We start from the raw sequence: 14419 nt of genomic DNA on the forward strand, positions 1-14419 counted from the left end.
GCCTATGAGGATGTCCCCTAAGAGCTTTCTCGGGTCTCCCTGAACTGGCGAAAGCTCTGCACTTAGCCTTAGAGAGGGACAGAACGACGCACAGGGTAGAACTCCGACCTCCACACAAGAAGATCCTATCGCCCTTTCCACCCGGGCCCACCACGACCTTGGAGCGCTGCCTTCGTAATGCAAACGTGTTCGGGGTTCAAGCCCCACAAGAGGGCGGACATCATGATATGTCCACTTCACAGTTCAGTGGGTGGCTCTATCCCCTCCCGGTGCCTGGAGGAGGCCACGTGGCGCACGTTGTTCTACCCCTGCGGAGTTCTACCACACATAATCTTCCATACAAAGTCCCACATAATCTGTGGTATCATTTTGCTTTTCTTTCTTTCTTCCTTCCTTTCTCTTTCTTTCTGTCTTTTCTTTTCTTTTCTTCTCTTTTTTTGAGATTTATTTCTTTATTTTAGAGACACAGACAGAGTGCCCGTGTGGGTGGGGGGAGGGGCAGAGGGAGACACTAGATCCTCAAGCAGACTCCATGCTGGGCGCAGACCCTGCCCCCACAGGACTCCATCTGATGTCCCTGAGGTGGTGACCTGAGCCGAAATCAAGCCTCCGCGGCCTCACCCAGGGAGCCACTCAGGCATCCCCTGCACGTTTCTAAACATGAACAGAAGCTGTTTCGAGATGAACGGCGTCATTGTCTGTGTATTTTCCACGGACCTGCTTTTTGTCTCCCAACTGTCCTCCTGCGCTTCTGACCCAGGCTTCCGTGTAGATCTAGTTCACTTGGCCACCTCGCTGGACGGCCCCACCAGCAGACCACAGGCTGTCCACTCTCCTCTTGCTTGTCCCTCGTCGTGAGCCAGACCGCACTGCCCCCCCCCCCGTGCCCTGGAGGACAGCGCCTGGGACTCATGTCCGGTCACGGAACGGGGACGGGGAGGCCGTGTCCGAGGCAGTGCGGCCTCGAGCTCCTCTGGTTCCGCGTCCGGGACACCAGCCAGTGGCAGGGGGACATCATCGGACCAGACCGACAATGTCCCCGGCGGGATTTTAATGCGTATTTCTGACTTCTAAGGATGTGGAGTCACCTTGCATTTGTGACACTCCCCTGCTGTTTCCTTCCGGTGAAAAACCATTTTTGTTCCTTTTCCTACCAGGTCGCCTGCGTTAGATCAGAGAAGCTGCAAAAGGAGCAGGGATGACAATCCCAGTCCCCGCGGGCTGGTTCTGAGCGATCCCCTCTGGTCTGTGCTCTGCCGTGTCCGGCTTGAGCTATGCTGGCTGCTCCTGGACACAATGCTGGAGGTTGGATGGGGCACGATCCCGCCGCGCTGTTCTCAGACTTTTTCCCTTGGCTCTTCTGGGCCCCTGTAAATCTTAGGCTCAGCTTCACTGAGTGCCAAAAACACACCCAGCCAGATGTTTACTCGGGTGTTACTGGGCTCTGACGCTCAGCCTCCCTCTCCAGAGCACAGCACACCCCTCATTCAGCGAGGACGTCGGATGGGCTTCCAAATCCTGTGTATTTCCTCCCCAAGAATCTTCACAACTTATGGTCTTTTGGTACCTTCCTTTGTCCTAACCTTATGTCTTATCCTGCTATTATAAAGGGTATTTCTTTATTTACAATTTACAGTAGTGCAAAATTGTGCAAATATTATAAATTGTACAAAATTACAATACTGTAAAGACACAGTATTTACCATACTACATACAATTTTAAAAAACTACCCGTGCTGACATGCCTGGGTGGCTGTCAGTTACGTGTCCCTCTTGGTTTGGGCTCAGGTCATGATCTGGCATTGGGTTTCACCCCAGCATGGAGTCTGCTAGGGGATTCTCTCTCTCTTTCCTTCTGCCCCTCCCTCCCCATTATACATGCTGTTTATTGTATATGTAAAGCCTTCATGATGTATGTCTAGAAATTTTGTTGTGTTTTTCTAATACTTTGATTAATTTTTTTTTTTCTGCAGGCAGTCATCATCTGAGAATAATGGGAGTTTTGTGGCTTCTGTTGTAATCCTTATACTTTTACTTCCTTATGTCTCTTTCTACGCAGGCTGGGAGAGCAGGTATTGAACTGAACATGAATTAGAGGAGCCTTATTCTTCCCAGATCTTAAAGGGCATCCTTCAATATGTCACCATTAAGAATGGGCTTACTATAGTTTTTTTGGTAGATAGCTTTCATCAGAATAAAAAGTTCGCTTCCGTTCCTATTTTACTAAAATTTTTGTTTGCTGAAATTGAATTGAATCAAGAACTGCACCTGAAGCTTTTTCTGCACCTACTATGATGACTCTCTTCTCCTTGGCTTTTTACACAGCATATGACATTTTAAAACCTTCTAATATTTTTAAACCACCCCACATCCCTGGAATAAATACATTTGGGTCACGATATACAGTCTTGTTTCCTTTAAACATCATGGAATTTTATATGCTAATATTTGATGTCAAGATTCTCATATTTAAATCTGTGAGCAAATAAACTTTGTGCTTTTTTCTCGCTTTTCTTTTCTTTCTCCGTAGCTTTTTTTCCAAGCTTCTCATCCAGTTTTGGAATCCAATGAACCTGAACTTCATGGCATGAGAGCGAGCGTGTGTGATCCTTGCTGCCCTCTGTGAAGTCCGCTCATGATTAAACTGACATGCTTAACAGCTTGGTAGCGTTTGCTGCTGGGAGAATTTGGAAGCTCTTGTTGAGTAAGAAAATTAACTTTTGATGGATAATAATTTTTTTAATAACTATATCAAATATAGCCATGTTAAGAAGAGCTGTATATAATCAGCTTTAATAGCTGTAAGATTTCGGGCACCTGGGTGGCTCAGTTGGTTAAGTGGCTGCCTTTGGCTCAGGTCATGATCCCAGGGTCCTGGGATCAAACCCCGATATTGTGCTCCCAGCTCAATGGGAGTCTGCTTCTCCCTCTACCCCTCCCCACTGCTTGTGTTCCCTCTCTCACTGTGTCTTTTTCTGTCAAATAAATGGATAAAATCCTTAAAAAAAAAAAAAAAAGCTGTATGATTTTTTGGTTTATTTATCCATTCTCTTTCTTCTGGGGTCAGTTTTGTTCACATGTGTTTGTGGTTGTTGCATGTGGACAATGTCGGGCATGATGTTGACAGGGTCGTAAAAGGAAGGCTGTTGAAACAGATGTGTGTAGGCATACACACACATGTGCTCACGGGCAAACAGGGAAGTGGCCTGTGGAGGCCGCAGAGTCCTCTCACTCGGAATGGGCCTCATGGTGAGGACGGTGTCTCCCTGACTTCAGACACATTCCTGAGAGACAGTTCTGGGGCTAAGGGGAGAGGACTCCTGCCTTGTACGAAAATCTGCATTGTCTTTCTCCCTACAACACTGTGTGAGTGTGTGAGTCTCACGGAATGAGGGCTCCTGTTATGTCCTGGTGCCAGCAAAGGAGAAAAGCCTTCAGGATGGGAAAGGGCCCTGGGGCCGAAGAGCAAAGAAACCAAAAAGATCCACAGGAAACTGTGCATTAATGCTTATAAAACAAGTTCAAGGGATGCCTGGGTGGCTCAGTTGTTTAGGCGGCTGCTTTCGGTTTGGGTCATGATCTCAGGGTCCTATGATTGAGTCCTGCATCAGGCTCCTTGCTCAGTGGGGAGCCTGCTTCTCCCTCTATTTCTGCCTTCGACTCTACCTGCCTATGTTCTCTCTCTCTCTCTCTCTCTCTCTGACAAATAAATAAATAAAATCTTAAAAACAAAGCAAAAAAACAAGTTCTAGCATCCAACCTTGCCTTAACAGAGTGATGGACCATCTTCCCAAGAAACTAAACTTCGGAAGAAATCCAGTGTAACAGAAGAGTGCAAAATCTATAAAACTACTTGTGATAAAACTCAAATTTTATTTGGAAAAAGACACCAAGCCTCTTTCTAAAGGGAGAGGAATACATGCCCTTGGCATATGTGCACTCTGAGGCTTTCTTTGGAGAAAATCTGATGTTAAGCAGATACTGAGGTCTGGGCAGTATGGCTCATATTTACAAGATTCAAATGAATAATAAAAAACTTATGAACAGAATAATGAAATCATTATGAAATGTATTTACTATGCTTATAATGATTGCAAGTTTTTGAGACTCCAATTATCTTGTCCATTTCAATATTTAGAGAAAATAACCAATATGTTTACTTTAAATTATAGACTAACCATTGGTAAAATTGCATTACACAAAAGAGACTCTTCTGATTTTAAAGAATACAAACAGCCAGAGAGAGCAGTAAAACACATGCACACACACACACACACACATTTATATCATACTTGTTGTACTAGCAAAAGTTTAGATATATCTATAAAAATTTTGGAATTTAGGATTGTTTGTTCTCAGCTCTTAGGGATCTAATGGGATGCCTATCCTTTCTGAAACCTGGTTCTTAGAAATGTCTTATTACCTGTTCCCTATTGTGTTGACACCGCATTTTACCACAATAAGCTCTTAGAATAGCAAAACCTTCCTACTGGAGTTTATAGATATTTGGGACAGTACAAAGGAGCCTCAGGGTAGACTCTCAACTTTCATTCTCTATGCACTGTCTGGCACCATATTGCAAGATATTGCCTTCTCTTATGTTACCCACAAATATACAGGGCCCCCTCCCCTGGTAGCTGGGGCAAGCGTGCTCAGCGGACCCACAGCTCAGGCAGGCAAACGGGAGGGAGGCAGCAGTCCCTCTCTTCCCCTGTGGCCTGCTGCTGTCGGTGCCTGGGCTCGAATCCAGGACTATTTTCAGTAGAGAGAAAGTGGAACCAGTTCACAGCTGGAACAAAAGTGGAAACACAACGGGACCTGATTTTGCCTCATTCCCACCCAAAGCCAGCTCTCATTCTCTAATTCCTTCTCCTTCCGTCCAGAGCAATTCTAATGGGCTTCATGCTCTTTCTTGCGTGTTTATAAAATGCATACCGATCTTCACGTGTATATTCTTTTTTGTTTTTTGGGGTAAGATTTTATTTATTTATTTGATAGAGAGCACAAGCAGTGGGGAGTGGCAGGCAGAGGGAGAAGCTGAGGAGGGAACCCGATGCAGAGCTTGATCCCAGGACCCTGGAATTATGACTTGGGCTGAAGATAGACGCTTAAGCCACTGAGCCACCCAGATGCCCTAGTGCATGGATCCTTAATTTGCATCCTGTGAGATTCATAATTCTCTATCTGATTCTTTTTGCTCAGGACTATGGTTTTGTTTTGTTTTGTTTTGTTCTTTTTTTTTTTTTTTTTAGAGAGAGAGACAGAGAACACGATTCGGGGGGAGGGGCAGAGAGAGGAGGAGAAGGAGAATCTTAAGCAGGCTCCGTGCCCAGCACAGAGCCCAATGCAGGGCTTGATCCCCCAACCGTGAGGTCAGGACAGCCAAAATCACCAGTCAGACGCTCAACCGACTGAGCCATCCAGGTGTCCCTACTCAGCATTAGTTTTTAAAACTTGACCGCATTGCCATTAAACATTTGTGGCTCTCGCCTGGAGAACTGTGAGCCCATAAGCAGAACCGGTTGTCTCATCTGTAAAATAGGGATGACAATTCCCATACCAGCTCAGCTGCCGTACAGCTATAATCCTTAAAGTGTGTGTGCTCCAAGAGCCTGGCGTTCATCTGTGCACAAGACCAGGCTGGTGGCAGGACTGAGTGTGGAGGCCAGCGGGGCTGAGCCTGGCAGGAAGGCATGTGTCCCACCCAGGACTGTTCAGTCCCACACCTTTGACCTACACAAACGATGTTGTAAGGGCTCACATTAATTAGTGAGTCATGAAAAAGTTGTAATTTTAAATGTGGAGAACTGATTTAAAACAAATTTAAATCCACAAGGACCACGTAAATGGTCTTTGGCGGCTTGCACCTGAGTTCACTGTTGTGCACACAGCTGTCACAGGGCCTTTGCATGGATGGTCCCCTCGTGCCACCCCCCAACAATCCCAGCCCGGGTACTTTGACTGCTTGGTCAGTCACCTCACATGGCCTTTTGTCAAAGGCGATGTCACCAAAAAGACTTTCTGTGACCTTTCTCTCTGCAATAACCTGGTGATGAATGAATGGGACCATGGAGGCATCTCCCTCATACATTTCCCCCTACCTTCCAGCTCCCAGGCCCCCCAAACTTCTTACCTGAACCTCTGCCCTCTCTCTTCCCAAACCCTTCCCCCAGTGGACCTCAATCTACAATGGCCTGTACTTGATTTTGTGTAGTTTCTTGTTTTACTTTGGCTCCACGTCATTTACTGAAAACTCTGTCCCAAGGCTGAGACCCCTAGGACACAGAGACAACACCGCTCTGGTCCCAGCTCCAGGGTGCTCAACACCAAATGCTTTCCAATGAAGTCACGATCTTTCCTCCTCCTCGTTGCTCTTGATTTGGACGGGGCTGACCCCCAACTCGGACACTGTTCTGCCAGCATCTCCACTGTGCAGCCCCCGTGGTGGGGACGGCTGTGGGAAGGGCCATCTGCAAGCAAGGCGATTCTAATTATCATCCCTGCCGAAAGGAGAAAGCAACTTCTCTGTAGGAAACAAAACCACAACAAAACACAACAACAACAACAGAAACCAAAAAAACAAAAAACACACAATAAACAACAACAACAACAACAACACACACACACACACACACACATACACACACACAAGGGGTGCTTGGGTATAGTGAGATCAGAATAAAACCCAAGTTTGATAAAAATCAGATAAGCCAACCAGGACGTACCTGGCATAATTAAGGTTCATATGTAGAGTTTAAAATAACTGGTTGAAATCCCTGAATGTCAGCCTTACGGTTTTATCTCATAATTTCTCGCGAGCACCACTATGCACTGAGCCGTGTCCCCCTCCCCAAAATTCAGAGGCTGGAGCCCTAACTCCCTGAATGTGGCCGCATATGAACACGGGGTCTTTAAAGAGCCAAAATGAGTCAAAATGAGGTCACATGCCCAGGTCCTAATCAACGTGACTGGTGTGTCACCAGTGTCCTTACAAGAGGACCCAGAAGAGACACTGCCATCGGCACACCACAAAGAGGCATCCGCAGAAACCAGCACTGGCTGCCCCTTGGTCTCTGGCGTCCAGCCTCCAGAGTCATGAGGAAATAAGTCTCTGTGTCACAGAGTTCCTAGCGCGGTGGCTGACATAACGGACAGCAGCCGTCTTTATGCTGAAATGCAAATCCTTCAACATCAGATCCTGTCCCGTGTTTATGAAATTGTGGGATGAACCCTGGGGTCTCCGGAGAGGACAGATTTCCCCACATGCGTGAAATCACCTTGAAATCCTCGACAACTGTTCTGTCCAGGACCCCAGCCACTCAGGACCCAGAAAGCACATCCTCTCTCACAATTCGAACCGTGAGGCAGGCCTTCAGGCTCTCAGATCCGCAGTGGGAAGGCAGAGAGCTTCTCAAGCACTGACTCCCGTCTTCTCCATGGACCCCCTACTGACTGCCCTTCTCTGGGACAAAATTGCGAATACCAGAGTTCACCCTGACATTTAACGTGTAATTTTATTTGGCAGACAATAAGCCTCGCCTCTGTCCTTCTCCTGGTGACATGGCCTCACCCCTGCGCTCCCTGCGGGTCTCTCCCACAGGTCACCTCACAGCAGCTTTGGTCACACCACCCCGTGACGGGCTCAGACCCTTCTCCCCCACGCCATGGACACAACCGTCCTCTCTCGTTCTTAATTGATATACTAGCTTTTTGGACCCAAGGACGGGAGGCCACATTTTTGTATTTATCCTTATCACAGATCAACGTCTGATCACAGATCATGTCCCCAAATGCTTGACCCTGAGATCAAGGCCTGTGCTGAGATCAAGAGTCAAGACGCTTAACCGACTGAGCCCCCCAGACCTCCCTTAAACATCTACACCTGAAATGATTATTTTGCCCAGGTAAGGAGTGAAATGTCTGGGTGAACCACAAGCCCCTCTGGCCAGCACCACCCAGCAGCCCTCCTGGTCCCCATCGCTTCACCCCCGACAACCCTCCAGGCTGTTTGTGTGACTTTCTTGGTCTGACACCTTGCTGGCCGCTAAGGACACCGTGGGCTCCCCGGTCTGCTCACGCTGAGGCCACCACCCCTCCCCAAAACAGAGGCAGCACGGCCCCTTCTGGCTCTGTGCCGGCTCCGTGTCCAGGACCCACAATCTGACCAAATATACCAGCAGATCAGAATTACATTTCAGTCCCAATTAAAGCTCAAAAAGAGGGGCTTCTGACACACTGCACATGCTATTCTTCAACTGTTCCGCATTCAATAAAATAGACAAACGCAGCCCTGAGAATACAAAGGAACACGGACGTGCATAGACTGTATAGCTTGTAGAGATCCTTATTCGTGTTTTATACAGAGCTACGTCTTCAATGCTCATACCCACACGGGCTTTAAAAGCGCATATCAAAGTTTGGGTCAAAGGTTGACCAAAAAAAAAAAAAAAAAAAAGGAATGGATTTGAACTTTTTTTTTTAGAAAAGCACTGAAAATGTGATTTTATCTTTGGGTGAAATAGTCAAAAAAAGCCCGGATCACTCAGTAAACAGGAAGAACAGACCTTGGGTGGGGTGTGTGAGAACTGCTTTCTTCATCCTGCCAAAGTGAAAACCATTCACTCAATTACACGCGAATGATTTTGCACAAAATTCGTGCAAAGCACCCTGTCTGCAATCTAAAGGTTGATGAACCTTCTTCCCCCCGTAATGAACGTAGCCGAACCAGCTTCCACTCTCCCCACACCACTCCCAGTGACCTCTGTTTCTTTGAACATCATCTACGCGATGGAAATGTCATCCACTGAAGTTTCTGAATTCTTTTTCTTGCTCTATATACAACCAACACGGTTACAGCTCTGCTATTAACAGTTTTCAGGAACTTCATGGGAAACAGGAGTACTCTTAATCTGCCTGGGCAAATGCTATTAAAAGCCCCGAGGCTTAGAGTCGTTCAGCATCTAAGAATGAAAACACAGAAGCCACTGACTTAGAAATATGCCCTGCGATTTTCTTGCGTTCTTTTTGTTCACGTTAGCTAGAACCAGCTACCGAGCTTCCTCGAGGGGCCTTTGTTACGTGGCTGCCGTGTTGCAATCCTGTGATCTGGTCAACAGCTTTCCACCAGGGCAAGATTTAGCAAGAATCACGGCCATGGATCAGAAGGGAGGCAAGCAGGGCGCAAGGGAGGTACGCCTTCCTCCAGTGATGTCATCCCCGCTCCCGGGCTCCTCCTCCAGAAAGCCACTCTTGTCACGCGCAGGGGGCACAAGGTTATGGGCATCTAGCCAACGGGGAGACTCACCACATTGCAGAGCAGTCGAAATTCACCAACAGCCATTTGTGAGGATTGAAGTTAAACGAATCTGCAAACTGCCAAGGAATAGTAATGACAAGAAGACGTTTTGGTTATGAATGTCTAGTTACAAAACAAGACTCCACACCCAGTGATTGACCATTTTGTTTCACGAGTGTAAGGCCACGCGGAGGGGAAGTCACTGAGGCCGTGGGGCTTGTGGACGCAAGGGCAGCTGGGAAGGTCTGGGCTCCAGAACTGGCTTTGGTGGCCACCTGGCCTCTCTGCACCGCTCTGTACTCATTTTTAAGAGGAAAAACACATCGCAGCTCATGAATGCACGGATCTGAAAACAGAACTGATTCTGGGCTGAAGCACAAAGCAAGGAGGGTTTGATCTCAGCTCAACAGCTTACTCCGTGTGGGCCAGAATGGGAATGGCTGCTTTATGGAGAAATCGTGGTATCATCACAGCCACGAACCCCTCGGCCCAGGTCCTGACAAGGAATACACACTCTGGTTCAAAGGCTGTGCCGGGACTGTTGCTGATGTGTGGTTATTAAGATTTGTAGGTGGTAAGCCAGTCGGGTGGTGGTCCCAGGGACCACAGTGATGGCTCCTGACTCCCAGCAACTCGTGGTGAAGGGGGCATCATCTGCCAGAGAGCAGTCGTCAGGCTGCAATGTGAAAACGAGCATGGGGTAGCGGTGACCAGGCTCGCTGCTTTGGGGAGGAGTGGGACCTGCTGAGTCGGGCTGGAGGAGCCTACAGAGGGTCACCCCACAGATGTTGAGCACGAAGGCCATCTGGCCCACTGGCCGTCCTTGGGATGCAACGCCAGGCACCCAGGAGACGTCTAGAAAGTTCATCTGAAGAGGAATCTGAAGAATTTCATTCTTTTTACGACGAAAAAGAGCACAGGCTGTGGACTTAGAGTCCCAGATTCTGGCCTTAGTGTCCCCACTGTCTGGCTGAGGGCCCTCAGTAGGATGAGTCTATGAGAATTTATAAATGAGGGACTGGAATGGGCTAATCTCGAACCTTCCCGTTATCACTCCCTTTTATTTCTGTGTTAATCCTGACTTGGTATAGGGCTATCACGTTTGAAGCAAGAGGATGTATTTTGAGGACCTTGGATAATTCAAAACAGGCAGAGCCCCAACACCCAACCCAAGGGCGACCCCAAGAGAAAACAAGGAGGGCTGCTGTTCCCCCCATGAGGAGACACCCGTTCCCAGCAGCAAGAGTGACACAGCTCGTGGGGCTGGGGGTGCTCTGAAGCCACATGAGTCCCTACTCATTTTTAATTGGGAAAATTCCCAGTTCTACCTTGCCTCGTGAAATGAGAGGTCATCCATATTTCAGGTCGTACACTCTCAAGTTTGCAGAGTCTGAGTCATATAACATGTATCTACCTTTCAAACTACTAGACTCTTTGGAATAATCCTAATTTGAATCCATAGGTACCATGTAGGAAATTGATCTGGCCTACAAAATACTTTCTGCCTGCCCCTTCCTCGAAACTCACGAACTGGCAAAGTTCTCAGAACACACGTTTCATCCTAAGCCAAGGGAGGGTGAAAATGTCATACCTAAAACTGGGATCTCCCCAATTTTTATTTAATTGGCTGGTTCTTTTACTAATGCTAATGTTGTCATCAACACATCTTCCCACATACCTAAATATTTCCTTTTTTATTTTTAAAGATAATATCCAAGTTCATTGCACGCCTATCAGTAATGGAAGACAATTCCTGGAAGACAATGTGTAGCAACTGCCAACAACAGGCGTTGGCTCATTGATTTTCGGGGCTGCCCTATTTCCAAGCAGAAAATCAGATTTCAACAACAGAGACCATCTGAGGAGGGCACTGGGCATTTTCACAGCGCTATCCTAAATCGTGCTATCTCGCATTCTTCAAAATGCATGCCCAGCTTTATCCTTGGGATGCTGAGCTGGGGCCGGGGCCAGCTGGAGGCCCACGGGTGCAGCCCAGGATGGGAGCCCCCGCCACCAGGGAGACATCTGCTCGGCTGACCGCGACCTCGCGCGTCAACCCGTTCTCGGGGAGCAGATTCATTTCCTTCCACGTTTCAATAAAAGCGACTTTGAGAAAGAGACGGGAAATGACAATGCGTTTCATTTGTCGATCAATGGAGACAAAATGTGAAAGAAGAGCTTTGTTTGCTGAGAATTTTATTAGCTCCCTGGCGGGGGGGGGGGGGGGGGGGGCTGGTCTGTTTAATCCTCCTTCATTACCCAAGCGCTGTGTGCTCATCCTGCTGGCAGAGAGAGGAGTTCTTATCTCCGGGCTGGGGACGCGGCAGGAAATTGCAGCCGCCTTATCTCCCCCACTGAGCAGCGAGGCCCTCGCCCCGCAAGGAACAATGCGGGAGACACGGAAATGACTCAGCGCCGGGCATGAAAATCCCGTCTGCTGCTGATACCATCGTGCTCCAGTGCCCGGCGCTGCGGTGGGCATGACGGTCCGTCACCCCACCCCTCGTGAAAGCTGATCCCAGCTCCTGGGATGACAAGGAGCAGGAGAGCGGTAGTGGGAAAGGATTGCACAATCCTTAACCTGATGCTTGGACAGACCAGATGCTGGGGGCAGGCTCACAGATCCCTGCTGAAGGCTTTGCCTCCATCCCTGAGGTGCTGGGACAAACCTTCCCAGTCAGGAGCCTCACTTCTGTAATAGGACTTATTCAGATGGTATAGAGATTAACTTTTCATAACACCCACAAACCCAGCTCCCGGCAATGAGCTGCAGGGCGCGGGGTGTCAGTGAGTGAGTGAGAAGCTCAGCCGAACTTCTCACACGCCACCACAGCCCCCTGCCTCCTGCTGACCGGCGCCTTTGGAAGCCGCACTTAGCAGCCTCTCCCCAGCCTTGAGCTGAGGTCTGGAGCATGTTCAGGGATCCATAAGTAATCAGCGAGTGAGGGAGGATTCAGACATCCAGGGACACGGACCGAATGCTGTTTCATTCATCAGCAACTGGGGAGGGCGGGTGTTCTTTCCCGAGATGCGAATATTCGTGTTCTGTACACGACACTCACTTGTCTGGTGTTGCGACATGATGAGGATCCAAATGAGCAATTAGAAAATTAATTGGCAGCAAGACCGGAGAGCGGAGAGAGGTTCTCAGGGACAGGCTCGGCAGCCGTGGTGAAAGATAATAAAAGGATCCAACTCAGGCAGGGGGACTCACCGTGGGCCTGACATTGTTTTTAAGCACTTTAAGCATGATTAACTCTGGGTACTTATGGCAACCCCTCCAAGGAGAGATCATTACTAAATCCACTTTCCAAAATGTACAGACGTCACTAACCTACCCACAGGGACACGGCTAGTCCCCGGGTAAAGCTGGCGTCCAAACAGTCGCTTCATGCCAAGGATCGCGCCCTTAGTCCCTGCACGGGGTGTGGCGGGGGTCTCATGAAACCCTTGCCTATGAGCATAAAGCCAGAACCGAGGCTCCTCTCACTGTCTTCTTGCCTTGGTCTCCCTGCAAATCTGTCTCTCTGGACCCTTTATTGTGTCTGCAGTGGAGTTCCTGGCTGGAGGAACATCCTGCTTGAGCCTGAACTGGCAGGTCAGGTCACCCCCATAATGTCATCTCTCTGCATCTACCCTGGCAGCCCCATGGAGAAGCAGAGTATTGGGTCAATAGTTTCGATGACTATTTCTCAAAAGCAGCAGGTGTTTCTGTGGGCATCACAGGCCACGGTTTCCAAATTCCGAAAGCGGTGTAGGGTGTTTAAATGCATCTCTGGCTGCTCATTCAATATCTGTTAAACTAATAAACCATGCTCAGGGGCCTGGTCAGACCACGCTGTCATCCTGAATGAGATCGAAGAAAATTGCAGGTTGCTTTTATCCCTGACCTCTTGAGCTAAAAGGCATTAAGAGTTTATTTTCTTCCTAAATATTTCCCCACAGTTGCAGAAGCTAAAATGTATCCTACCGTGAGACGCCTGCCCAGAATTTGTGCAGAGGGAGAAAGTATGCCCAACATCAGGTATAATTTCCAGAAGGTGAGTCATATGACTGGGCAGATTCTCAACCCCCCTTATAAGGAAATCTGATTTCTGATAATCGCAGAATGTGATTGGAAGTAAGTTGCTAAAACGAGTGGTGTGTCACAGCCTTGTAAGGAGAAGTCACTGATAACGTGACACTTTCAAAGAGGGACCCTAGTAAAGAGAGGGATGCCTGGGTGACTCAGGGGGTTACGAGGCTGAATCTTGGTTTTTGGCTCGGATTGTGATCCCAGGGCAGTGAGATCCAGCCCCATCAGACCCCACGTTCAGCACAGAGTCTGCTTGTGGATTCTCTCTCCCTCTGCCTCTGCCCTTCCCCACTAAAATAAATAAATAAATACATCTTAAAAATAATTTTTTTAATGATCTTATTAAAGATAAAGAGCACACCCACCTCTACTCCATTCAGAAGATGCCGGAACTCAGGGCAGATGAAGGAGCTGCCCGCGTAGGCAGCATCGATGTGCAGCCACATGTTCTCCTCATTACCTGAAAGCCAGAGGCGACTGGTGAGCTCCTCAGGGGATGCCCTGCCCATGGGGGCCTGAGGACCACCCCAGCCCAGCCAGGGCTCTTACTGTATACAGTCCATCAATGCATTTGCTGGCCCGGTTATGGGCCCTAACAGGCTCCCCGGGGTCTAAGACAAGGAAGCTGAGGACAGAGGTCCCCAGACGGCACTAGCAGAGAGCAGGTGCTCAGGGATGACTGGGATCAGCTTCCCTGCTTGACGTGAAGGTCAATGCTCATGCGGGAAGGGGCCAGGGTGGGCGATCCCTCCGGGCCCCTCACACAAACTCATTCCAGTTACACCCCTTTCTCGGCCTTCTCCCATCTCACCCACCGGGAATTTCCTCCCAATCTTCCTGGCTAACCCATCCCACAAGCTCCTTGGGGAATGGCGGGGTGCACAGCCCCAGCGACCTCTATCCGCACCCCCCACACTGTGTCCATCTCGACACGAAGCATATTTCTTGGTTCTCTGCTACCTGCAATCATCCCAGGCTCCTTCGTGAACGTGATTTGTGTTTTCCAGCCTTGCCAGAATCCTCTAGCAGGAAGGGACCACGTCTTCCTC

The 14419-nt window shown here is 48.6% G+C and overlaps 1 protein-coding gene across 5 annotated transcripts in view; it reads right to left on the minus strand.

Moving 5' to 3' along the window:
* Positions 1-14419, minus strand: part of DDC (dopa decarboxylase) — a 75918-nt gene that overhangs the window by 16892 nt on the left and 44607 nt on the right. For all 5 annotated transcript variants that reach the window (XM_032305591.1, XM_032305593.1, XM_032305594.1 and 2 more), the window contains 2 exons: positions 13736-13830; positions 9305-9372 (listed from right to left, as the gene is read on the minus strand). In XM_032305591.1, the coding sequence (XP_032161482.1) occupies positions 9305-9372; positions 13736-13830 (163 nt within the window). The remainder of the gene's footprint in view (positions 1-9304; positions 9373-13735; positions 13831-14419) is intronic.

This window comes from Mustela erminea, chromosome 11, assembly GCF_009829155.1.
Source record: "Mustela erminea isolate mMusErm1 chromosome 11, mMusErm1.Pri, whole genome shotgun sequence".
Taxonomy (NCBI): Eukaryota; Metazoa; Chordata; class Mammalia; order Carnivora; family Mustelidae; genus Mustela; species Mustela erminea.